Source organism: Mytilus edulis, chromosome 2, assembly GCF_963676685.1.
Source record: "Mytilus edulis chromosome 2, xbMytEdul2.2, whole genome shotgun sequence".
NCBI classification, from domain to species: Eukaryota; Metazoa; Mollusca; class Bivalvia; order Mytilida; family Mytilidae; genus Mytilus; species Mytilus edulis.
In genome coordinates, this window is record NC_092345.1 from 84,916,452 (window position 1) to 84,942,499 (window position 26,048).

Sequence of the window (26,048 nt, forward strand, 5' to 3'; positions counted from 1 at the left end):
TTGCATCCAATTGGTATGTTGTTCAAGGTGCAAATAGTTGAATTTATACTCTTCTTCAAATGTATGCATTTTAATTTTTAGAATTTAAACAAAAAATATTAAACCTGTTTACTTTTTTTTTTTAAATGTATGCATTATTTTTATATTTATTTAGAATTTAAACAATTCTTTTTTTTTTATAAATGTTGGTATTTGTATTTATTCTTTAAACAAAAGTAACATTTTAGATATTATTTTAAATACGGAATGTTATATTATTTAGTGAAAAGTGAATAAATTTCTTAATTAAAAAAAATATATCATTTCTTTTACCAAATAAAATGGATGCAATCCAAAAATAATACTTTGAAAAGGAAATAATCAATTCTTGTTATTTTAACAAAATAAACACAAAGTCTACTGTTTATTTAAGAACATTTCACTTAATAAAATAATGTGGGACAATCAGAACTTTTCATGTGGGACAATCAGAACTCTAAAATTTTAAAAAGTGGGACAATCGGGAATAAACCTGTATTATTCCCCGACAATACCTGTGAAAGGCCTGTATAAAGGTGAAATGTTATTTGCAGATCGGTAATAAGCTTGGCCTCCGGGGCACACCGTGCAGGTGTGACTGTCTATTCGGATTAGTGGATTATACGACAGGAGACGGTCGCGGGTGTTGACAAATACAAGTGAATCGCCGTGGAATTATTTAATTATATTTGGTAATTCTGTTTTATTTGAATTCAAATAAGTTTTAAAACTAAGAAATGAACCGGGTAAAGTCTGGAAATTAAATTTAGTTGTAATGTCGGAATGAAATGATATACACTTCTATCATTTATTTATGTTTTATAAACAGGGAAAAAAGAACTAGTTTGACAAAATCATTTTAATTGTCCTAAATAGGCAAAATATGTACGGGAACACTTAAATCTAGACATTTAAAAGCCATGACCAAACGAAAGGTGTACCTGTATTTCATTTTTACTTCTAGCGTTTGGCATTAGATTTTAGCTGATACTACTATAACACATAGTCTCAGATTTTAAATTATACCTAAACCGTAATTATCTTTTGCTTAAAGATCATCATGATGACTTATACCCAAAGGTTATTGTTAAAATATAGTTTCGGGTAATGCCTTCCCTCATAGCTGATTAAACCCAAAACTTATGTTTAAAATTGCCATTTTTAATGTCTTATAAGTCAATTTCAACATGCTTATAATATGTTTGAGACATCACAAATGACATTTTTGACCTGAAACAGAACTAAGGTTATTCTTAAAGAACGAAGAATTTTACCATTGTTTCACTACGGGCCAAATGATGGCTCTGTTCATGATACATCTTCTTTCAACAACTTAACTAGTTAAGTCTGCTGTTTACTTGTTACAGCAAACTTTATTTAGTTAACTTTATCATGATATACCGATTTGGTATTAGTCCGGATTATAATCAATGACATCATAATTTAGTCTGAAATATGTCAAACAAGACCATATTTCGATGTGCTACTTAGAGAGTTAAGAATAATATGAAGAGACAAATATCCTCGTGTGCAAAAATGGAGACTTTCCGGAGGATCCTCGGTAAGTTTAAGTTTCAGTTGGAAAATTTCAAGTTTTTTGCGGTCATATGGCGGATTGTGCGTTTTGTCATTTGATTCCGTTTTCACCGACTTAACACACCCACATGTATTTATTCGTGATAGTTGATAAATAATTGTGTTACTGTGACAAAACATTATTTTTAATTTTTAACTGCTATCTGTATTGTGGATACTTTCCAGCACATCAGCAATGTGACGTATCTCTAATCCTAAATACACACATTTTATGTTTTCATAATATCTTCTTGTCAGTGTTTCTTCCTTTATAGATAGAATTTTCATTGGTTGAGAGATGTTATTGTTAGTGGTACATGTAATAGTAGGCACATGTGCACGTAAATGACCTTAAAGATAAGAGAACAAAAATAAAACGAACTGTAAATGGTCACCTTTGTAATGTTCTGATATTTAACGTATATTCAAATAGTTTTAGCAGAAAATGCTACTAATTTATAACCTTATTTTCGTGAAATGGGTAAACTCTATTTAGAGAGTGTACATCATTTTTAGATAAAGTGTTTTGTTTGTCTTCAATTTCTGAAACAAAATGATTTGACCTCAGACCTAAATACCATAAGGATTCGTTCAAATACGATGGCGTTAAAAAAATGTTGTCAACCCTGAAAAAAATACATCAGAAACATTTTTGCATGATTTATGAAATCAGCTTTGTATTAGCAACGATTTAATGATAGCATATTAAACGATACATGACCTGAATAAGGTTGTTCGAAATCAGTGCTTAAGAATATTGTCCTTTCCTTGGCATAAAGGGGCACCAGCTAAGATTTATACAAAGAATTGACATACGATTATTTTTGTTTCAAGTATTAATAAAAAAGGAATTAAGAAATAATATTTCGTTATAGGCAGTCCATAACTTTGGCCAAAATGTTTCAAAAATAAAGCTGGTCTTTCTGTGTTGTGATGTTACATTAATATTTCTCATTTTTTATATATAGATTTGACCGTTGGTTTCCCTGTTTGAATGATTTCACACTTGTCATGTTTTGGACCCTTTATAGCTTGCTGTTCGGTGTGAGTCAAGGCTCCATGTTGAAGGCCGTACTTTGATCTATAAAGATTTACGGCCATTCAAAATTGTGACTTGAGTGAAGAGTTGTCTCATTGACACTCATACCACAGCTCCTTATATCTATAAATGTCGCAGATGTATTATTGACTTACAACTGAATAACGTAACCTCAATGAATCTGTATTCATGTACCCATCAACTTAATTAACCCATACTGAGCTAGATATCGTTAACGCATGAGCCAGGCGTTTTCAGCTTTTAAATGTAAAAGAGTAGGAGTCAAATAATTGATTCAATGTCAATAGTAAAAGTGAAACAAGGATTAAAAACAATTGATAAAAACAAAGATTAAGATAATTTTTTTTAACCTTTATGAAATAAAAGTGACCTACAAAAAATGCAATTGCACGTGTTCGGTATCATTTATATTTTAGATTATATTTATGTTTTATCGGGTATATGACTGTTATCAGTCTTCAAAGGTCATCTCGGTGGTTCATTAGATAGCTTTCAGACTAAAATACACACGAAATTCTGATACATATTATCAAGTTCATGCATTGCAGTTTGTTAATTGTTTATTTTCGACTTTCAACATCTGAACCATGTTGCCAACTGCCATTACCTTGAAGTTAAAATTTTAAGAAAAAGTACCGAACTGGGAAAATATCGGACATTATTATCTTTATAGGAAACATATCTATACGGTCTCTGTTGTAAATACCTATATATATATATATATATATATATAACCTACGTCATTTTTGAAATATAAGAATTGCTTAAATCAGAATACTAGATTGATGTGATTCATTTTACAGCATAATCATGCTGATGAAGGATATATGTAAATATAACATTTAATGTTTCCTTTTCATTGCTTATAATTGTTTTTGCAATCTTTTTAGGCGTATGTTTTGTATGTATGTATGTATGTATGTATGTATGTATGTATGTATGTATGTATGTATGTATGTATGTATGTATGTATGTATGTATGTATGTATGTATGTATGTATGTATGTATGTATGTATGTATGTATGTATGTATGTATGTATGTATGTATGTATGTATGTATGTATGTATGTATGTATGTATGTATGTATGTATGTATGTATGTATGTATGTATGTATGTATGTATGTATGTACGTAGATCCCTCCGTTTACGGAGCACCCCTCGAGAGCTGCGAGGGTACAGTGGAATCCGTGTACACTCCCTATCGGGATTAATGGAGATGTGTCACTAACGTATTTACAATGTTCAATATTTACAAGGACAATCCCCACCCAACACCAGGGAGTGTTAGGACACCGGGCAGAGTCTGTTATTATGGTGGAGGAAGCCGAAGTACTCGGAGAGAACCACCGGGCTGCTCGGCGGGAACAGACAAACCGAAGAGATATCAGCAGATTGATCTCCAGGTCAAAGTCGGGAGCAACTTTGACCAACCGAGGCCCCCATAGTACCCATTCTAGTTTAAACTCCGGTCTGGGTACCAGAGATGTGTGTGAGAGGGTGAAAATCGCCCTTCTGATGTACTGATATTTTTAGTACCAGTTTTAATAGTATATAATGTCTCTGATAATATCAAAGACATATAATTATGTGTCTCTGATAATACTTAAAGACTAGATACAAATGAGTACTTGAGAACTGTGATAGACTAGATTACCACTGTAGCCCAAGACATTAGGATGACCCACACAAGTTATTGAAACGTATTCCCTATGGGGTCCTTTATTATGTTACATGTCACAGGCACTTGTTTTCTATCCATGGGAAAATCTACTATCCCTATATATTACGAGTTCTTGTAATATATAGGGATAGTAGATCTTCCCATGGATTGAAAACAAGTGCCTGTGTTACATGTGTACGGATCTCAGTGTCTTATTATGAGGTTCTCCCACACTGGGAGGAAATGTTTTCAGTAAAAGGATTTATACGTTCAAACGCGTTTCGCTCCCCTGTAGAATTTGGAAATCACGATCATGGAAAAAGAAAATATACAACCTCACTTATTGTTAAACGAAGATGTTAATTCCTATTTAAGAGACAATTATTTAACTTCAAATATGGTAAACTACTCTTAATGTTACTTATATCTTACACAGGTATTTAGGGCATGGATCCCCCTTTTTTGGACCTCACTAAAATTGGTGTTTTTTTTATATATTTACAATTGTCTACAATTTATAGACATATATCAAGTCTCAACAATCCATAACTAGTCGATTACAATACCTTTTTTACTATCCATACGAGCCCCAAGTGAAAAAAGAATAAGCTTATTTTTTCACTTGGGGCTCGTATGGATAGTAAAAAGGGTATTGTAATTGACTAGTAATGGATTGTTGAGACGTGATATATGTCTATACATTGTAGAAAACTGTAAATATATAAAAAACACCAAACAATTTTTTTTTTAGTGAGGTCCAAAAAAGGGGGATCCAGGCCCCAAATACCTGTGATATCTTATAACTATCAACGTTATTTTGTTCTACTTGTAGACCTACAATAGGCTATCAGAGAGTTGTAATTATGGTGGTCACTTTGTTTACTTGTATATTCTATTTATATGGGGAAATCGGTTAATGTTAGTATTACTAATACTTCCGTAACTCTTTCTCACGAGACTGGCCATGTTATTATTCTTGTCTGGACTTCTTGCATGTGCCCGACATCCGGCAGGCCGGCCTCGTTGTCCCTAGGAACTATAAGTTTGACGTCACTCACTGACGACTGTGTTCAGGGCAGTCTACACTTAGGATTTGAAATGAGCAGAAGCTCATATCATTTGGCTTGCAAATATGGAACTTTACAATGACAAGTAGACTATCCACCAGCATATATTTTATTATTCTTATATGTAACTTATATTCAACCATAACGTTTAAGTTTCTAAATAAACATCTTGTTTATATTTACGTGTTTTACATAGTTTGTCCAATATCCCAGAACTTTGGTAGACAACGGGAAAGGAAGGCAGTGGAAACTCCACTCCTGTTACAGAGGTAGCAAGTCATTTCGACTTTTTGTACCATGTGTCATGAGTGGATCTTGGTCTAGTGGTTACGACCGATGACTACAGTGCTGAAGGTCCCGAGTTCGATTCTCACTCAGGGTGCTTAAAATATCAGTACATCACTCACACACAATGACACACATCTCTGGTACCCAGATCGTACCTACCTACCTTCTTACCTAGCATCTATAACCATTTTGTACCATTGCCATTTTATACCTGTACCTCTACCATATTGTACCATATGGAAAAAATGCTTGATGTTACACACAATTATGGTGTCACTTTTGGGAACATTGTATGTTAATGTCAAAGTCATGTTCTAGGGACGTGTTGTAATATTGCCTTTCAGTATAGTCTATAAAAACATTTTTTTTTTAATTAAAGAAGATAAGGGTATACCAATGTTCAGTGAAGCAAAGGAAAATGTGAGGAAAACATATTGTTTCCATGATTGAAAGAAGATGTGAAATATACAGTACATGGCCCGATTATTGGCCATAAGGATTTGTCACCTACAATTTGTTTCTATTTATTTCATATAAGCATGATAAATCTAGTATGTTTTTTTTTAATCAGTAAAATATAAACACCTATTTGTATCAGTAGAAAACAAAAATAACTGAAGAAAAAAATATGACCAAATAAACAAAAATACTTCAGACCTTTCAACCCATACTTTGTAAAAATCCAACTGTACATGTTGTCAAAATATAGTTTTACATAAAATACTCATAAATTTAAGTTCACTGACTGATTGATTTTTTAAGTCACTTTCAGCATACTTTAATTGATATAGAAGTAGATTTTTTATTTTTTATTTTCATCAAATGGACTCACAAAGAGGTTATTACAAAATAAGATATTATTTTAGACATCAATAAAAAACATACATATATGGTGTCTAATTTTTTTTATTGGTGGAGGAGGCTTGATTGCACAGAGAAAGCAATTAATTGATGGATAGTTTACTAAATGCGAAAGGTAATTGCTTTCTCTGTGCAATCCCGCCTCCTCCACCAATAAAATAAAAATAGACACCATATGTTTTTTTATTGATGTCTAAAATAATATCATTTATAACAAAAAAATTTGTACTGTATAACTGTTGCGTTATAAAAAATCTCCTAATTTGATTTTTTGCAGTTGTACCAAAGTTTGGGTCAAATTATTATAAGTTAAAAAATTGATCAACATTCTAATAGACAACTTTCGAGTTCGATGCATTTCCGTCAAAAACTCTGGTTTTAGTGAACATCATTCGTGCGTTTAGGGGCATCGTCACTTCCATTCCAATGTTGAGCGAGTGGTTGGAAAATTATAATACTATATTGCACGATTTATTCGGAAAACTAAATTCTCATGATTAACAATCAGCACTGCTGTCATTAGGGAATTATGCTCAAGTACCTACGAAACAAAAAATATTTCTAGTTTATCCTGCACAATGATGACCACTATCAACGCTTGATAAACGTTGATAGTGCATGGATACAGGCGACCCCCTCTATCTGGTAAATGACGTCACAAGGCGCGCCTAAATGACGAGTTTTTTCCGGTGACAGATGAACTCGAAAGTGGTCTATTGAAATGATTATTTTACATGTACATGAACATGTATGTTGCAAGTTATAATTGAGTTTTCACTTTGGTCTTTGGACAATTTGTGTAAAAAATGTATTTTTTATTGTTGTTTGTTCTTGTTTTCTTTAACCATACATGTACATGTATGTAGAATTATAAAAGATTAGAAAAAAAGCTACAAACTGAAATTTATATTAGTGGTGGCGAAAAAAATAATTGAAAGTACATGTAGCCTAAAAATATTGTTATGGCTGAAGGGGTGGGCGAGAAAGAAAATTATTTTGTGTAAGTGTGAATCAGTTATATAAAACTGAAAAACAAATGCATGGAGGTACAGTACTACCTACTGTCTCTTAATTTTGATCATTATTGCTTTCTGTTCACTTTTAAGTATTGTGATATCTTACATATACATATATATACGATCTTTTTCTTTTAGATTTCTGCTGAGGGTGATCGTGGTGATGACAGATTTGAACATTTATTATTTAGACTAGGCTGTCCACCTCTGTTTACAACATTACGTATCAATACACTTATTCATGATACAAACACAGTCATTGCTTCCCTTAGAAAGGAAATAGAAAAGGTAATAAAATACACTAATATCCCTTTAGAATGATTCAACTAAACTTTGCTAAGGAACTGGAGTATATGCAAATTTATTGCATGTTATGCATTCTGAATTTATCTGGTCAGAAGGCTATGTGATTTTTTAGTTTACTCTTCAGTATGATCTATAGAAACAATAACTGATCAGCAGGATCAGGCAAAAACCTTATGATATGAGTTATGTTTTTGTGTGTTTTGTTGCAAACTATGGACATGATTCAATGAATAAAGACACTTAACAGTTAATGGATGATACAACAATAATGATTAGCATGTCATGATCAACTGAAAAGTCAAAATGACCAACATCATAAGTCCACTCCTTATAGAAGTTATTGTCAATAAAGTGTGATTTTTACCCATGTTTATTTTGCACTGTTTTCCTGAAAATATTCAAAATTTTCCTATTTCTTTGTATTTATTATATGCAAAAATATCAGATCAGCAAAAAGAAGCTCCTTTGTCATTACATATATTAAGTGTTATATTCTTGTGACATGTAAAGCACATAAAAAAAAGAATTTTGTATTCCTGTATTGAATTTTTGTGATGTTTTTGGAAATCAGTAGTATGGGTACATTATAAAATATGTAGATGAATTGTAACCAAAATCACTCAAACCAGGAACTTTTGTAATAACTGTTTTCTAAGCATTGCTTTTTTTTACCAATGTTATAGAATAAATTTTCTTAATTAGTGATGATCAAAATTTTCCAATGTCACTGATGCCCAGGAATTTAAAAGGGAAACCTTGCCAATTGGTAAAGACCATGTGATATTCATCCATTAGATACCAAGCCCTCAGAACAATGTCTTGCATCAAATAAAACAAAAAAAATTTACAAGTTTACTTTCAAGCAAACAATTATATGTATATCTATATATATTTGCCCTATTTTTAACTTCAAAAACCTTTACTCTTCATTATTTTTCTCACGTTGAGAAACACATTGTGACATTGTAATTAATTAACCAAGCTTTGTACGTCAGTGCCTTATTTCAGTATCTAATGTCCTGATGTTGACTGGCAGGTGAAACATGTGGACCTGCTTTTAAATAAAATTGCAGTTTCATGAAGTGTTTGTGTCAAATGGGTACTTTATTTGATAAAATTATTGACAACCATGTATACCAAGGTATCCATTTAGGGAGCTTCTAGCAAGAGTAAACACAAAGACATTGGTTCACTAGATTGAGTTTTCTTACTTGATCAAAGAAAGACAACTGCAGGTTTTCATCCTATTTCTGATCAATATGTGGATAAACAATTTCATACTTTGGTGAATCGATATGCATCCAATAGTGTCATTGAAACATAGTGGATTTAAAATCTGATTGAGATTTTGTTTATTTCAAACTTAATCAAAATTTTATTGTGTAGTCATTGTCCCATATTGTTATTGTTTATCTTAAATAAAGACAGATCAATTTCAGTTTTTGAATTTAAATTTCAGAATTACAGATTACGAGGATTAGACATGCCAGATATATGCCTACATCCTGTTCTCCATGATACAATAGTTATAAAAAACAAAGGACCAGTGTGCAGAGAAAAAGTAAGGTATTAATGTGTAAAACATTTTTCTTGGTTTTCGCACAATAACTTTAGTACACACAATGTATAAGTAAACAGAAATCTATGAAATTTTAACATAAGGCTTATGAGCATAAAAGGAAGGTTGAGATTGATTTTGGGAGTTTTGGTCCCAACAGTTTAGGAATTAGGGACCAACAAAAGTCCCAAATAAGCATTTTTCTTGGTTTTTGCACAATAACTTTAATATAAGTACATAGAAATCTATGAAATTTTAACACAAGGTTTATGACCACAAAAGGAAGGTTGGGATTGATTTTGGGAGTTTTGGTCCCAACAGTTTAGGAATTAGGGGCCAAAAATGTCCAAAATTAAACTTTTTTTGTTTGATTTGATAACAAAATTAATTATTGGGGTTCTTGTATATGCCAAATCTAACCGTGTATTTAGATTCTTAATTTTTATGCCGCACCTATGATAGTAGAGGGGCATTATGTTTTCTGGTCTGTGGCTCCGTTTCGTCCGTCTGTCCGTTTGTTAGTTTGTCCCACTTCAGGTTAAAGTTTTTGGTCAAGGTAGTTTTTGATGAAGCTGAAGTCCAATCAACTTGAAACTTACTGTAGTACACTTGTTGCTTATGATATGATTTCTAATTTTGAAACCAAATTAGTGTTTTGACCCCAATTTCCCGGTTCACTGAACATAGAAAATGATAGTGCGAGTGGGGCATATGTGTACTATGGACACATTCTTGTAAGTCCTGTTTTCAAATTGGTCTACATTAAGGTCCAAAGGGTCCAACATTAAACTTATTTTGATTTTAACAAAAAATGAATTCTTGGGGTTCTTTGATATGCTGAATCTAAACATGTACTTAGATTTTTGATTATGGGCCCAGTTTTCAAGTTTGTCCAAATTTGGGTCCAAAATTAAACTTTGTTTGATTTCAACAAAAATTGAATATATGGGGTTCGTCAATATGCTAAATTTAACCATGTATTTAGATTTTTGATATTTGGGCCTGGTTATCAAATTGGTCCACATTGAGGTCTAAGGGTCTAAAATGGAACATTATTTGATTTCATCAAAAATTGAATTCTTGGGGTTCTATGATTTGCTGAATCTAACCATGTATTTAGATTTTGGATGTTGGACCATAATAGGTAAATGTCCAATTTAAAATTTTAAGCTTTTAAGTTTAAGTTCTTATACCACATTCATTCTGTGTCAGAAACCATTGTTGTGTCAATTATTTAATCACAATCCAAATTCAGAGATGTATCAAGCTTAAATGTTGTGTCCATACTTGCCCCAACTTTTCAGGGTTTGACCTCTGCCGTCGTATAAAGCTGCGCCCTGTGGAGCATCTGGTTATGACATAATGTAAGTAAATATGAAGACATATATTCTTTCCCAATTAATGAAATCTATGCTACATAACATTAATGGCATTTTTTGGAGTGCCAGGATGTTCTTAAGCAACATGTTTTAATTGTGTTTAACCTTATTTGAGAGATATAAACATGGACTCATGTGTATGCTTTTTGTGCTCTAGGCAATTTTTGTTCAACATGTACATAAAAGATATTTGATAACAAACGAAAGCTGACTGCAGTAATATAAATAATGTTTTTATGTTTATACAAGCTTTTTGGAAAAGCCTATATCGGGCAACATCCACTAAATCAGTTTCTCAACTTGATTCTAACATAGAAGAAGTACAATGACTTGACATAGCTTGTCTGTTTATACTTTGACGTTTCTGCACAAACATTTTACTTATGATATATATAAATGTAAACCTAGATGGTTACAATTAGTCACAGTCTAACTTTATATAACTTATTTGACCTGGAAAGACGACCCAAAACAATCAAAAGAACATTATAATGTATTCCTTGTCATCTGAAATAGTTAGCAAAAAAATGCCTTAAATTAGTCTGTTTCACATAATTTGACCTGAAACATTATTTTTTTTGCTACAATTGTCAAAATACCAACTGCATGTTGTTAAAATAACTGAATCATAAGAAAAGATAAGCCTCAAGCTATCCAATTGAAGACTAGACATGTACAATACCTTGAATCTACCGTTATTATTTAAAAAAAAGTTTTACCTACAGTACATGTTTTATTATTAGTGCCATTCTATTTATAGGTTAAGAAAGAAGTCATTGTAGATTTACTATGTGGTATGGCTGTGCTGAGAGGAGCTGATGTGTTTGTACAGGGTATCTTAGGGTGCCCCTCAGGTAAGTTTGTTGATAAACTTTCTGACTCCTAGCAAACGTGAAAGATCGATATTTATATAAACTATTGTATGTATCAAATATGCTGTTTTCATGTCATTGCAATTAGGAAAAATCTCTTAGACATTTGGACAGTAGACAGGGGGACAGCAGTTTATTTGCACTTTATTATCAAATGAATAAAAAAAGATATGGGGTATATGTCAAGAGACAGTTACACAACAGCATAGATAACGAAATCACTAGAGGGAAACACATTTTTATGATTTCATGGCCTAAACTTATATGGCAGGGATGTTCCCTTCAAAAAAGTATTGTTGATTTGTAGAAACAATTTGTAATGGAGATAGTTTAAACATTGACAGTGATTGCCAATAGATGTGACAGTGGTATAACAGCAAAACATAGGTGCAAACTGTAAAAATCAGTTGGAAATAGTGTTACTCATCAGATTTTCATGAAGCACAAAAAAACAAAACAAACAAAAGACCAAAGTACTAATCAAGAGTACCCATTGTTTCTGAAACTCTGTATGTCATGCACAGATAATGTAAGCAAAAGATCACCTATATTTGATAAATGGCATGGTTGTACGGTGTACATGCTTGTCTGGCAGTTTTTATCTGATATTGACCTGATATTTTCATATTTCATTGGTAAATATTAAGTTTTAGTGGGTGTCTGTTTCTCAGATTCTTAGAAAAACTATATTAGGTGTACGGATTGATTTACAGCATACATATTCATCTTTTAGGGTTCATTCGACCTCAACCTTATTTTCATGGTTCATTGGTTGATTAGGCCATTTCCTCAAATACAATAAACAAAAGGTAAGCTTTCTATGGTTTGTGAAGTGATAGGATGATGTTCATGGTAGTCTGGCAGGGTAAATTAGACCTTGATTTCATTTTCATGGTTCATTGGTCAATGTTTAGTTTTATGCTTATGTCTTTTCTTCAGGATATTAAGAATCATGTTGATGATATTTTTCAGGTACTAGAGCAGGAGACAAAGTATCAGTGTATGCTGATGTAGATGGTAAATGTTTACGAGGACTAACTAAAACATATGATGGACAGAAATTATTTGTTGGTAATGGAATTGTGCAATTTTCAAGAGAAGAAATTTACTGCAATGAACAACCACTTAGGTAAATTCTTTATTCTGTTTTTATTATTATCTGTACACAAATATAATGTATTCCAGTGATAAGTTATTCTTTAAAATGAAGTTATGAAGTTAGAGACTAGATATTTCTTAGTAGAAGAACATATTTTTAATATGTTTCAATTGATATACATGTATATTTTCTTTATTTTAGTGGTATAGGTGTGTTAATGGCAGAACCACTGTATGAAGCCCCTAGTTTGAGTGGAACATGTGTCGATATGATATTTCCTCAAAATTTACCTTCCATTGTATGTAGTCATATACTAGATCCACAGCCAGGGGAGACAATTCTTGACATGTGTGCTGCTCCAGGTAAATGAATGGTGAAAAAAAACCAATATTTAGTAGATTCTTTTTTATTTGCCACTTTTCATATCCAGCATATGATATTGTTAATTTTTGGTATGCAAGGTAAAGAGAGAATCTGTTTTGGTTTATCAACTTCTTCAGTTTCAATCTTGAGTCTTTAAACTTTCTAAAATGTTTATCTGAATATTTGCAAATATCTCTTATCTAAACATGAGAATATTTGTTTTGATTTTCTTTCTTAATGGTTAAAATTATATTTCTACAGCATTCTCAATGGAGAGTACCCAATTTTAACCAGTTTTCACTGCTAGTTAATATAAATAAGGTCCTAGAAGAATTTTTTCCTTAGTTTTTACAATTTATACAAATCGGTGGATATCACCTTATCATTTAGCATTCTAACTGATGTTCCCTAAACAGGCCTTAAGTATTACCATTTGAATAACCTGTACAAATCAGAAGTTTTTCTATCAAGCTGATCTTTAGTCATTGCCCTATTTTGACTTGTAACTATTTTTAATGTTCACATTTATTACAATTCCACCTCCTATAAATTAAGGACAATAGAATGTTGATAGATTCTCAAAAAGGTACTTTTATCCGTAAATGTTTGTGGGGTGACAGGCAAATCTTTCTTGATAATGGCTACTTTAAACTTGATTATAAATGAGTAATTGAAGGCACTCGAAGTATTTATTTTGGTGATGGTAAAACTTTTTTGATCAGGCTACTCCAATTTTGATATAAATAGATTATTTGAGGCACTAGAAATACATGTTTGAAATATGGTATAAGTCTCTATTGATAAGGCTACTCCAAACATGCTTGTAAATAGGTTAATCAAGGCACTAGAAATACCTGCTTGAGTGGGTGTTGATAAGGCTACTCCAAACATGCTTATAAATGGGTTATTTGGGGTACTAGAACTACATGTTTGAGTGGGTGTTGATAAGGCTAGTCCAAACAATAGGTTATTGAAGGCATTATAAATAAAAATTTATGTGGCAATAATTCTCTCTTTACATGGGTAGTCCAAATATCATTGTTAATATGTTATTGGAGGTTTTATAAATGAAGGGTTGTTTTGAAATTTCAACAAGAAATCTGTGAGAGTTAAATATACATTGAAATTTTTATACACTGTAGACACAAATAATGGATGAACATTATTGATTGGTATTGTCATATAGCAACTCAATGAAAATGCACAAACAGAAAGTGTGCAAGTGTCATAATTTTAATATAAACATGTTGCAGCAAAACTCATATAAGTCATAAGCTTTATTCCTGAAATTAATTTCACATTAAGCCCTTTATCAGAAATGGAAGAATAATCGTCTATTATTTAAGTAAAGCTAAGCTATAATATCGAAGTATTACAGAAGATGTAAAAAGTTCACAAGGTGTAGTTGATTTAAGTTATATTTATACATTTATTAAATCAACAAGAATCTGAGAAAAAAACACTAAAATACTGTTGTTGGAATTTGATGTGAATGTCATACAAGTGAGATGTTTAGCTAGCTATAAAACCAGGTTCAATCCACCATTTTCTATATAAGAAAATGCCTGTACTTTCTGTTTTGAATTTTCCTAGGAGTTCAGTATTTTTGTGATTTTACTTTTTTTTCAATTCAAATGAGTATAAAGTTTATATTTTCAGGTGGAAAAACAACTCATTTAGCTGTGTTAATGAAAAATAAGGTATTTAACATTGATATTATTAAATTTCTATTTCTAAGATGTAGTTGGAAGTGTAGTCTAAAAGTTTGCAGGTTTAATTAGAAAAAATAAGACTGAATACAATTAGGTGGGTGATATACATTTTTTTTATATATATTTACTGTATTGATGAAAGTTTGAGATATGAATTATTACATGTATTTACACCTTCGAAATTTTTCAAGTTTATAATAAATAATTTGAACTTTAAAAAACCTCAACAACATTATTCTTTACAACATAAATTCTGTAATAAATTGGAAGGTGAATAAATCATTCATAATACAGATTTTAAAGGGAAAATAGAATGAAAATATATGACAAAAAGATTCTATTTTCTTAAAAAAAAACCTTTTCATATTTATTTATTCAAGGGGATATTAGTGGCAATAGATAAAACTGTACAGAAAATTGAGAAGATACAGACACATGCTAAAGAATGGGATATACATATGATTGAGACATATCCTTATGATTCCACAAAGATGGTGGACAACAACGCAGGTAACAAACAGAATTACAATCACTCTTATTAATATTATTTAGTTTGGTATTTTTTGTTATACATTTTCAAGAAGATTTTGATTACTGATGCAAAAATATGCATTTATGCTATAAGGCAATGGAAATATAATTAGCAATATGTAGTTTGTATACTGTCACTAGGATATGGAATAACCATACAGTATTCTGCAGTCAATATGATACGGTTTCCATGTTTTATTTTGTTAAAGTCGGTTTGTTGTAATTGAATATTATGTAGAGTGAGTATATATTGTTATTTTCATTTCAGATTCTTTGAGTGGACCTCCTTTTCCGAATGAAACTTTTGATAAGGTTTTATTAGATGGACCATGTAGTGCATTAGGACAGAGACCATCTAAAAGAAATAAAATGTCATTAAATAGCTTAAAATCTTATTCTACTTATCAGAGAAAATTACTAAAAGCTGTAAGTAAATTTTTAAAATCATGCAAAAAAATGGATTACATCTAACTAAAGGAAAACAGACTAAGTGTTTATAGTATGAACTAGAACATTTATGTTAGATGATTTTTAAAGTTTGGAGAAATTATTTGTCTGCCTTGTATGATTCTATTGATTGAACTAATGACTAAAAAAGATATTTTGTATTTACTAAAACCTTTAATTGATTATAAGATTTTTATTCTTTTAAAGAAAGCATTTTGCCTTTTGAGAATTGGAAATTCAGATATAATATCAGCTGTAGTAACTGTAATTCTCCCTAGGTTACAGGTATGTAAATAACAGATATCCCTTCATGAAATTTTACAAGCAACAAGAGCATGCAAAACTATAATAACAAATTTAATAACCCCCAAATATAGAACTGATAAATTAGATGCAGATATATATCTTAAAAAGATATTGAATATTTTATTGTCAAATGGCTTTTTTGTCATCAACAGTCTTGTGATTGAAAATTAATATACAGTAAAAAGGTTTAATCTTTTTTATAACATTTATCAATTTTAGGCAGTTCAGCTCTTAAAACCTGGTGGAACATTAGTTTACAGTACATGCACTTTTAACCAAGAAGAAAATGAAAAACAAGTTGTTTGGGCATTGAAGACATTTTCTGAGTTATCTCTCGAACCACAGGTATGTTGTCGCATATCATAGAAATAATAGTTCTTCCTTCAAATGCTTTGACTTAATTGGAAATGGAATAACTGAAACTGTTATAAAGTTAGTATATTTTATTAAAATAATTGTTTTTGACACAGATAAGTTGACTTGCATGAATCTCATCCTTTTGAGTTTAAGTAATATTTTAAGATTTAGGTTTGAAAAATATAAAGGGTTGATAGGAGCTTTCTGAAATTAGTACTGTTCTGATTGTGACTTCAGTAGTTATGTATTTGACCTTTAACCTATCATCTACAGGTACCACATTTGGGACAGATAGGACAAGTATGTGAAGGTCTGACTGATGACCAAAGACAAAAGCTTCAGTTTTATGATCCTGGTGCAATTTCCTCACAGCTATCTGTTGATAATGACACTATAGGATTTTTTATTGCAAAATTTAAGAAAAATAAATGAATGATTATAAATTGCATGACATTTGTTTTACTTTTTAATTCAATAAGTTGAGCTACCTTTAACAAATTATTTGAAGTTTTAAAAGGTTGCTAGGGAAGACTTATCACTGGTTGTGTTGGAAGTATAATTTTTTCAAAAATTTTTTCATTTCAAAGTTGTACATGTACCCTTGGAAAAGCTAAAACTATCAAAATTTTAGGTTACCAATGAATTGCATTCAATTTTTCATTTAAGTATTAGGGCAATGTCTTGATATCTTAGGGGACGAAATGTCAACCAGTAGTTGCATTGTTTCAGTTGCTTAAAAACTCAAAATCAATATTAGGCCTTTATCTCAGTATGCAAACACCTGCCTATCAACTGAAGACTCATCAGAACTAGACTCAGTTGTACCCAAATCATAACAAATGGAAGGCAAAACCAAGAACGAAACAGAAGACCATCAAACATGAGAAATTTCGGAAAACTGTTGTAACTAGCTTAGGTCATGTATGTCTGGGTTGAACAAGATCAGTGTATCGAATGAATTTAATGATCATGAAAATAAAAATATTTATATTTTGTAATGGCCTTTAGTTATGGTTTATTGACTTTAAACTTGAGGAGTGAATATGGTTAATATGGTAATTGATCAGTTTAGGATGAACCACTTTAATGTGACAAGTCAAGGATATTCTGAACTTAGTTGTATTATCATAACCACATTTTATTTCAATGATGTAAATTTGGTATCGTACACTTAATCATGGTCTATTTACTTTGAATGTTCCTGAGTTAATATGTTAAGTTTGTAATCAGGTCAGTTTAAGGAGAATCATTAGTTTCAACTATTTGAAATATGTTGTATGTAGTTGTATTTGGATTGGCGCATCTTATATCCAAACAGTTTACATGTCACTGTCCTTCATCATGGTTCATTGGCTATGCATCTTTGATTTGTCTTTACTGTACATTATAACTATTCCACATGCTCAATTAAAAGATCGTATCGTTTCATCAAACATAGCTTTTTTTGTGACCACAATTGGAATCGATTGAAGCACTATGCAGATCACTAATATAACTCAAAAGGCCATAAAATAAGGCCTAGAAAAAAGAAGATGACGTTTTTCTACATTAGGTCATGAATAATCTTATTTTGTGAAGAACCACACTAATGCCTACAACAATTAAAGATGTTTTCACAATGCTGGACTTTTTTATCGACAACATATTTGTTGAGTTTAGTGTATTGATATTTCGGAAGTAGGTTTTCCAATGGGTGTTAATTGTACACCATTACTGTCCGACATGGTTTTTGTACACGTGTGTGGGGACGATATCTTATAATATAACTCTGATAAAATACACAACAGCTTTGTAGTTTGACGTTTACTAGGTACTAAGAAAAAGATAAGGTGACGTCGCCATTGTGACGTCGACCTTGGTTACAATATTTCTTCCGAGATGTTGCCGGTCCCGCGGTCTTCTCGACATTCTCGGGGCCTCAAAAAAAAAAATTACTTTCCGTAGAAAAGAAAATTGAAATACAATATATATATAACACTAAATTAAGATTAAAGTCTTTCAAAATAAAAAAATCACAGTTCTTTCACAGTTGAACTAACGTAGTTCATAAAACAAATTCGCATTACAGTCCATATTCATCGCGTAACACATTTTTAAATAAATATGCTTGATCACTTTACTTCGAGAGTCCATAAAAATATTTAATGTTCCAATTAATCGTTGTCGTGTTTCAATGGTAGCTTTTCATAATCTTTGTAGTTGCCAAACTCTATATAGCTCTCTTTTCCGTGTACTCCTGGAGATTCTATTCCTTGATCTTGATCTTGATAGGTTTACGGTGATACATCCAAGGATATTAATACACCGCGCGTTCGTCAAGTAATTTACTTAAGTTGGACCCCCTTACAATTTCACTAAAGGTTTCAGCTGGTTCTTCTGCTGTCTGTATTTTGGTGAAGATATCCGGTGGTAGTAGGTTCCAGTCTTTAATGGTATTTGGAATAAAACTGTATTTTAATGTGTCTGTTTTCGTTTGGAGTCTGAGAAAATGTTGACTGTGCATGTTCTTGGTTGTACGGGACGGTTTTTTCAGTTGGTCAGATGGTAAGTTTGCTTGACCGTGTATATTCTTGGAGAAAAGAATTAATCTGTTTTGTGTACGACGGTCTTTTAGAGAGGGTAATTGTAGCTGATTTAAGATCGCTGTCATACTTCCTGGTTCGTAATCAGTGTAGTTTGATGTTATAAACCTAGCCGCTCTTTTCTGTACATTTTCCAGTTGGTCTTTGAGATATAGTTGATGTGGGTCCCAGGCAGTGCTTGCATATTCTAGGACAGGTCGTATCAGTCCTTTATAGGCCTGGAGTTTAACTTCAAGTGGACATGCGGATAGATTTCTTTTTAGTAAACCTAATGTCCTGTAAGATTTATTGCATATCTCCTCTATGTGCTTACCCCAGTGATGTTAACTCCTAGATATTTTATGGATGTTAAAAATTGGAGCTCCGTATTTTTCAAGGTGTATTTAAATGATGTTATTTTCTTTTTCCGACTCTATGTCATCATGTTGCATTTAAGGGAGGTACCATTTGATTTTTAGGGGGGGGGGGGGGGGGGGGGGCTAGGATGAAAAATTTTGTCCTGCTTTTTTTAAGTTGTAATCTCTGTCCTGCCTTTTTATTTTTTACTCTATTCGGTCCTACCTTTTTTTTTACTAGTTTATCCCGACTTTTTTTACACAAATTGTCATCCTGCCTTTTTTTTTAACAAGTTTCTCATCCTGCCTTTTTTTTTTACTCAAAACTCCTGTCCTGTTTTGTCAAATTTCATCCTAGCGCCCCCCCCCCCCCCATAAAAATCAAATGGTAGCTCCCTAACTGGTTGAAATCTCATTCCCCAATCAGTCGCCCAATTACCAAGGGTATCTATATCCTTCTGTAGTTCAGCACAGTCATCTTCAGTTTTAATTTCTCTGTAGCATACACAGTCGTCTGCAAACAGCCTCTGATGTTACGTTTTCTGCTATGTCGTTGATATGGACCAGAAATAGGATTGGACCAAGAACCGTTCCTTGAGGTACTCCTAATAGGACTGACGATGTTTCCGATTTAACCCCATTTACTATCACACACTGAGATCTTGTAGATAGAAAAGCGTCAATCCAATTTAAGATGTTTTTGGGCACGCCATATTTGTGAAGTTTACTTTTTAAAAGCTCGTGTGGTACGGTGTCAAATGCTTTTTCAAAATCCAAAATAAATATATCTGTTTGTTTCCTTTTATCAATAGCAGTTGCCCAGTCATGTATAACGTTGATAAGTTGGGTTTCACAGCTGTGTCTTCTTCTAAATGCATGTTGACGGCTATTTAGGATGTTGTGCTTTTCAAAGTGCTGCATTAGGTTTGAGCAAATGATGTGTTCTAGTAATTTACAAGTGATACATGTTAGTGAAACTGGTCTGTACTTGGGATGGTTCTGTCGTTCTTTTTGAATAATGGGCATATATTAGCAATTTTCCATTCATCTGGGATGGTTCCTCTGTTGATGCATTGTTGGAAAAAGTGAGCCATTACCTCTGATATGTTAGGTGCCAGTTCTTTAAGTACTCTTGGGTGTATACCATCAGGGCTCATCGCTTTTGATGCATTAATATTTTTTAGTATCTTCTCTACCCCCTTGGTTGTTACTATGATGTTTATTATTTTGTCTACAGGAGGAGTTTTGTATGGAATAGATTCATATTCTGTCTCTGTATATACACTTGTAAACTGAGTGTTCAATGCCTCAGCTTTTTGTTGGTCTGTATCTGCGGTCTTTTTATCATGAGTCTTAAGTGGTGGTATTCCCTGTTTGTCTGCTTTCTGGTTTTTGATATATTTCCAAAAGGGTTTAGAGTCTTGTTTTAAATCGCCTATTAAGTTGTTGACGTAGTTGTTGTGGGCTAATTCAATTTCTTTGTTAATTTTGCATCTTAATTCTTGCCATTTTCGTTTTAATCTCATGCTGTTAATTGGTTCTTTTATAGTTGACGTGTGTTCTGTTCTTTCGTTTTATCATGGTCTTGATGTTATTATTTATCCATGGTATTGACTGTTTTCCTTTTAATATTTTAGTTGGTACATTTATTTTGGTGGTTCCTAGTATGAATTCTTTTATCATGTTCCAGTTTTCTTCCACATTTCTGTTGTTTTGATGGCCGTTGAAGTATTTGTCTCTGGTAAAGTCCCTTGAGTCATCTCTCATCTGATTGTAGTTTCCCTTCGAGTATTGGTAGGAGGTCCTTTCTGGTCTTATTTTTCTTTGAAGTGTGCATCGCAGAGTACCCATTACAATGTCGTGGTCGCTCAACCGATCAGGTGAGTGGATATCTGTGAACTGCCCTGGTAATGTTGTAATTAAAAGGTCTAGTGTATTACTTTCCCTGGTTGAAAATAGGACGAGTTGTTCAGCACTAGCTTCCTTTAGTATGTCTATTAATGCTTGGCCGTCACTACCATTAAGGCATGTGTTGGTATCTTTATTTAGGTTTGTCCGCCAATTTATTTTACGGTAGTTAAAATCACCCAAGATGTGAATGCATGGTTACTTGTTTGCTTTTCCTAGTTTCTTGATTTTATCCATTTGGTCCTTAAGAAGTTGTATTTGATCCAAAGGGGCATCAGGTGGTCTATACCAGCTACCTATGTAATGCTGTTTTCCTTGCAGTACTATTTTGCTCCAAATAGATTCTGATCCATTTTCGAGCATCTTCATAGGTGCTGAGTCAAGGTGTGTTTTGACGAGTAGCATTGTGCCTCCCTCATTGCCTGTTCTGTCGTTGCGGTATATATCATAGCCCAATGTGTCTGGAATTAATGCATTGGTTGCAATGCTGTTGTTGATTTTGGTCTCTTGCAGCGCTACTATGTCGGGGTTTTCAGTTTGTAAATATGCCTGCAGTTCAATTATTTTCCTCTTAAACCGTTGATGTTGATGGAAACCATTCTGATCTTACTGGTATAAATGTGTCTGTTTTTATCTGCAATACTACTACATGTGTGGGTCTCTTTGTTGTTTATGAGTGTATCAAAGATATTGTTGATTTCTATGCCTGATGAAGTACTTGAGTATGATGTTGATAAGTTTGTTTCATCACATAATGGACAAATCCATGTACAATTTGTTGCTTGTATGTTTTTATATTCATCATTTGACACTATTGCACAGGAGTTATGAATCCATGTTTTACATCGGTCACATTCGATTGCTGGATCACATTTATGTATGTTGCCCGAGCTAATTCCCTATGGTGCAACGCAGTTTTGGCAGAACCATTGATCATTTGTGTTCTGTAATTTAGTGTACGTTGTGTTGTCAATCGATGTACATCGTGCATGTATCCATAAACCACATTCATCACATTGTATTGCTTTGTCATTTCTTTTGACTAATTTACGACATATTCCGCAGCTGTTTTGAACAGGACCTGGGTTTTGTTCAATTCCTGATATTATCAGAAGAATGCGAATTAAAAGGAGAGATGGTGGATTTTGTATGATAGCGATGTTCCAGTGTTTTTTACTACCATGGTGTGTGGTGTTAAGGTAAAGATGTACATACCTTTGTATCTGCAGAACAGTTGCAAACACAGACCTTTTTGTAGAGTGATCTTGGAGAGACGATGTTCCTGTGTCTTCATCCATCCATTTCCAAAAAGTAACAAAACCATAGCTGTACCCATGATGTATTTGGGATTCATGTTGTATTTCAAGATGTCTTCTTGTCTTCCGACTCTGATAAGATAAACTCACGTAAAAAGTCGGGGAAAACAGTTCTATTTTTATCTTGACTGCACAATAATCAACTCCTGTAGCTTCAATCTTCCTAAACGCTTCTAAGTATATATTTCACAGACTTAAGAGGTACTGAGTGAAAATAAAGTATATATTCATCATTTAACACCATTTAAATGTATTTAAATAAGTTGGTTCGAGTTAGCAGTGGTACGAGTTTGCATTGGTACGAGGTTTTTTTTTGGTGGTACGAGTTGACGTTGGTACGAAAATTACAATGGTACGGGATAACTATAATTCATAATTCATTTACGGAAGCAAGTTAACTCGATATAAGATGTCGTACTTTCGTTCGTACAACTGTGAGCGGAATCTTTCGGGTCAGTGAAAAGGTTTTCACTTCTCTGGTCGGGGTTCGCGGTTTGTCCAAATTCATTACATAGACTAGTGATGTCGTTTACCACAGTTACGACATGAGCTTTTCGATTTGCTGTGTACCGAGGCAGTTGAAGCATAAATTGTTGCGTTTAACAATAGCGATGCGTTCATCTAAATCGCGTACTTTCTTGCAGTTGGCAGCTAGGCGAATGAATATCTTTGCAGAAAATGCACGGCTTTTCTGTTAAATGCTGATTAACATTTCTAGTACTTGCGTTGTGTTTTCTTTGTGAGTTAGCACCGGCGAAAAGGGTAGAATACGAAATATCACTTTCTGTCTGTGTAACTTGTCCGGCTTCCATGATTTGTATCTCTTTGTGTATACTTCTTCTAAGATCTCGTAATAGCCAACTTGTCGTACCATGCTCCCGCGCGAGATGCTTTCTAATTTTGCCTGGCAGTTTGTTGATTATAATCGGGACTAATAAATTACCGTATGAGTCCTGTGTCTGTCCAAGCGATTCGAGTCCTCTAACTAAACTCTCAATTATGTCATAAAACATTCTCAGGCTTATGAGGTCATTCCGGGGTGGCGTAATATCAAGCAGTGCTTGTAGGTGTGCTTGTGTTATTTTATGAGTCTGTCCAAATCTCTCTATCAGAACATTTACGGCTTCGGCATAGTTAGCGTTAGTTAGAGAAAATCCGGCAATTGTCTGAGCGGCTTCGTTTTCTAATTGGGCCTTCAAATAATTAAACTTCTGAACATGTCAATGTTGGGTTGTAATGAACTACCAATTCGTAAGAATCCCAAAAGCTCGGCCATTCTAATATATTGCCATTTAATGTAGGTAAAGTTAATTTTGGCAAACGGTGATTGCTGGATATAGCGTACGGGACAGTATAGCTTGACGTGGGAATTGATGTGGCAATTTGGCTTGTCTCTGTTAAAATTCGAGCGGCATCATTTGACTGTGGCAATGACGGGGCGGCATAACTTGTCTGTGCAATTTCGGGTGAACTAGTAGGGATAAACGGTGGACTGTCTACATTTAAAACTTGATAAGACGAATGTGATGGTTAATTGGAAATAGGTTGTGATGTTTTATCTATGAATATCTTAAAATGTCTCAGTTTAGTAACAACATTTGTAGTATACTCATCTGTGTCTACGATTTCCGTCTCTATATCCTGTTTCCGATGCGTTCTCAATTTGTTCATTCAGTTTGTCGAATACTTTCTTCTTCTGTTGTAGATTTTCGTATGTGGCTAACAGCTCCTCTGTGTCGAATTTAGAACTTTCTTTTGCGTCGGCAAATTTTCGTAAAAGTCTGGTAACGGCACTACGATTTCCCGTTCTTCTTGATTTCAGCTTTGGTAACTCCATTAGTCACGGCACCATAAATGTGGGGACGATATCTTATAATATAACTCTGATAAAATGCACAACAGCTTTGTAGTTTGACGTTTACTAGTTACTAAGAAAAAGATAAGGTGACGTCGCCGTTGTGACGTCAATCTTGGTTACAATGTTTCTTCCGAGACGTTGCCGGGTCCCGCGGTCTTCTCGACAACGTGAAGCAGAATTCACATTAAACATTATCTTGGCAGGTACTTTAATTTACTTACATCTATATTGATGATGTTTTGTCAGTCAATAACAATTAATGCTTACATCTCATATATCAAAGCAATCTTAAGATTAAAGATAGTACCAAACGTATAAGGTATGTTTTTATTTTGATCTTTTCCTCGATATTGACAGAGACCGACGAATTCAAACTAGAATCTATGACACACATGATGATTTCAACTGCAATTGTTAACTTCCACTTTCTTAGCATTAACATACCCCTGCTCCTGAAATATCTTTGACATATGTTTTAACGTTGAGTATTGAGATTATGCAAGTGTACAATGTCTTAAGAACAGTTGCCCTGTTTCAGTTGGTAAGATTTCAGGTAAGTTTCATTAGCCATATAAAAACAAGTGTATTTGAAAGGATAAGCAAACGGGAAATGTCCATCTGAGGCTGTCTTTGTTCTAGAAGTAAAACCAGAGATGAACATGGATAGTCCCTTAGTTTTAACACTCAATAAAAGCTGTATCATTAGATAGCATTTTGGTCTAATGCGGGAAATTGCTGGCTTCTCATCGAGAATGATAGCCAAACTTGATTTAAAAAATAAGACGACATTTAACTATAGCAAAATGAGTAAATGTATTCCAAGGTGTTTGAACGGTGAAGTATCATCCTCAGACATGCGTTTATGGTGCTTAGCATCACGTTGCTAAATTCATTTGGACAAAATCGTCTTAATATGTCATTTATGGTCGGTATTTACAATATGCGATTTTTGTATCCTTAAAATGATGTTTCCTCTAATTTGCAATCGTTGATACATCTTAAGCTTCTTACAACCCACTTATAATGAAAGCTTTGTCAAATTCCTTGTCCAATTATGCAAACAATTAATCAGATATAAAATATTTATTCCCAATTACGGAAATACAACGTATAATACCGATACTTCATTAATAAGTGAAATATTTACATTTTCTTATAAATTGCATGCTACTAAAGTGCTTTTCTGGAATGACCTTCATCAGGAACGCCCAAAGGCAAATATTCCGAAGCCAAGAATGTATTATAACCGAAACAGTTGAAGTACTCTATTACCAAAAATAAGCTTAAAGTAACAACCAAGTCCAATTAATATCAACTTTGCCCGAGGAAACTGAAAACTTTATAAAAGGACAACAGTAAGAAAGGTTGGTTATTAATCATGTCAGTTCCGAAGTAGAAACTACTGAGTTTATCACACCTTCAGAAACTTATGAAAAAAAAATAGATTTATAATAGTTTGTATTATGTCTTGTTCGGCTGTAATGTCCTGTAGTGTTCATACAATAAACATCGGGATAAAGCACAATTTGATAAAAATTATTGCACTTTTACAATGTGTAAGATGTGTTGCT

The 26,048-nt window shown here is 33.0% G+C and overlaps 2 protein-coding genes across 3 annotated transcripts; one reads left to right on the plus strand and one right to left on the minus strand.

Moving 5' to 3' along the window:
- Positions 1-4,562: 4,562 nt before the first annotated feature.
- LOC139513201 (tRNA (cytosine(72)-C(5))-methyltransferase NSUN6-like) lies at positions 4,563-16,924 on the plus strand. Of its 2 annotated transcripts, none has more exons than XM_071301483.1 (11): positions 4,563-4,716; positions 7,687-7,836; positions 9,314-9,415; positions 11,552-11,645; positions 12,636-12,792; positions 12,964-13,124; positions 14,785-14,825; positions 15,218-15,347; positions 15,637-15,794; positions 16,341-16,466; positions 16,752-16,924. In XM_071301483.1, the coding sequence occupies exons 1-11, from the start codon at positions 4,630-4,632 to the stop codon at positions 16,908-16,910; spliced, it is 1,365 nt and encodes a 454-aa protein (XP_071157584.1). In that variant the 5' UTR covers positions 4,563-4,629; the 3' UTR covers positions 16,911-16,924. The 2 variants fall into 2 exon arrangements, with proteins under 2 accessions (XP_071157584.1, XP_071157585.1); XM_071301484.1 differs by lacking the exon at positions 4,563-4,716 and adding an exon at positions 7,239-7,280.
- A 3,439-nt stretch (positions 16,925-20,363) lies between these two features.
- Positions 20,364-20,921, minus strand: LOC139511050 (uncharacterized). Its single transcript, XM_071297620.1, has one exon. The coding sequence runs from the start codon at positions 20,919-20,921 to the stop codon at positions 20,364-20,366; it is 558 nt and encodes a 185-aa protein (XP_071153721.1).
- Between the last annotated feature and the right edge of the window lie 5,127 nt (positions 20,922-26,048).

Excerpts from the sequence above, each read along its gene's own strand:
- LOC139513201 (XM_071301483.1), top strand. The coding sequence starts at position 4,630 with ATGGAAAAAGAAAATATACAACCTCACTTATTGTTAAACGAAGATGTT. Across the intron at positions 7,837-9,313 it reads TTAGAAAGGAAATAGAAAAG|AATTACAGATTACGAGGATT; the intron begins GTAATAAAATAC and ends TTTAAATTTCAG. Across the intron at positions 15,348-15,636 it reads GATGGTGGACAACAACGCAG|ATTCTTTGAGTGGACCTCCT; the intron begins GTAACAAACAGA and ends TTTTCATTTCAG.
- LOC139511050 (XM_071297620.1), bottom strand. The coding sequence starts at position 20,921 with ATGAGATTAAAACGAAAATGGCAAGAATTAAGATGCAAAATTAACAAA.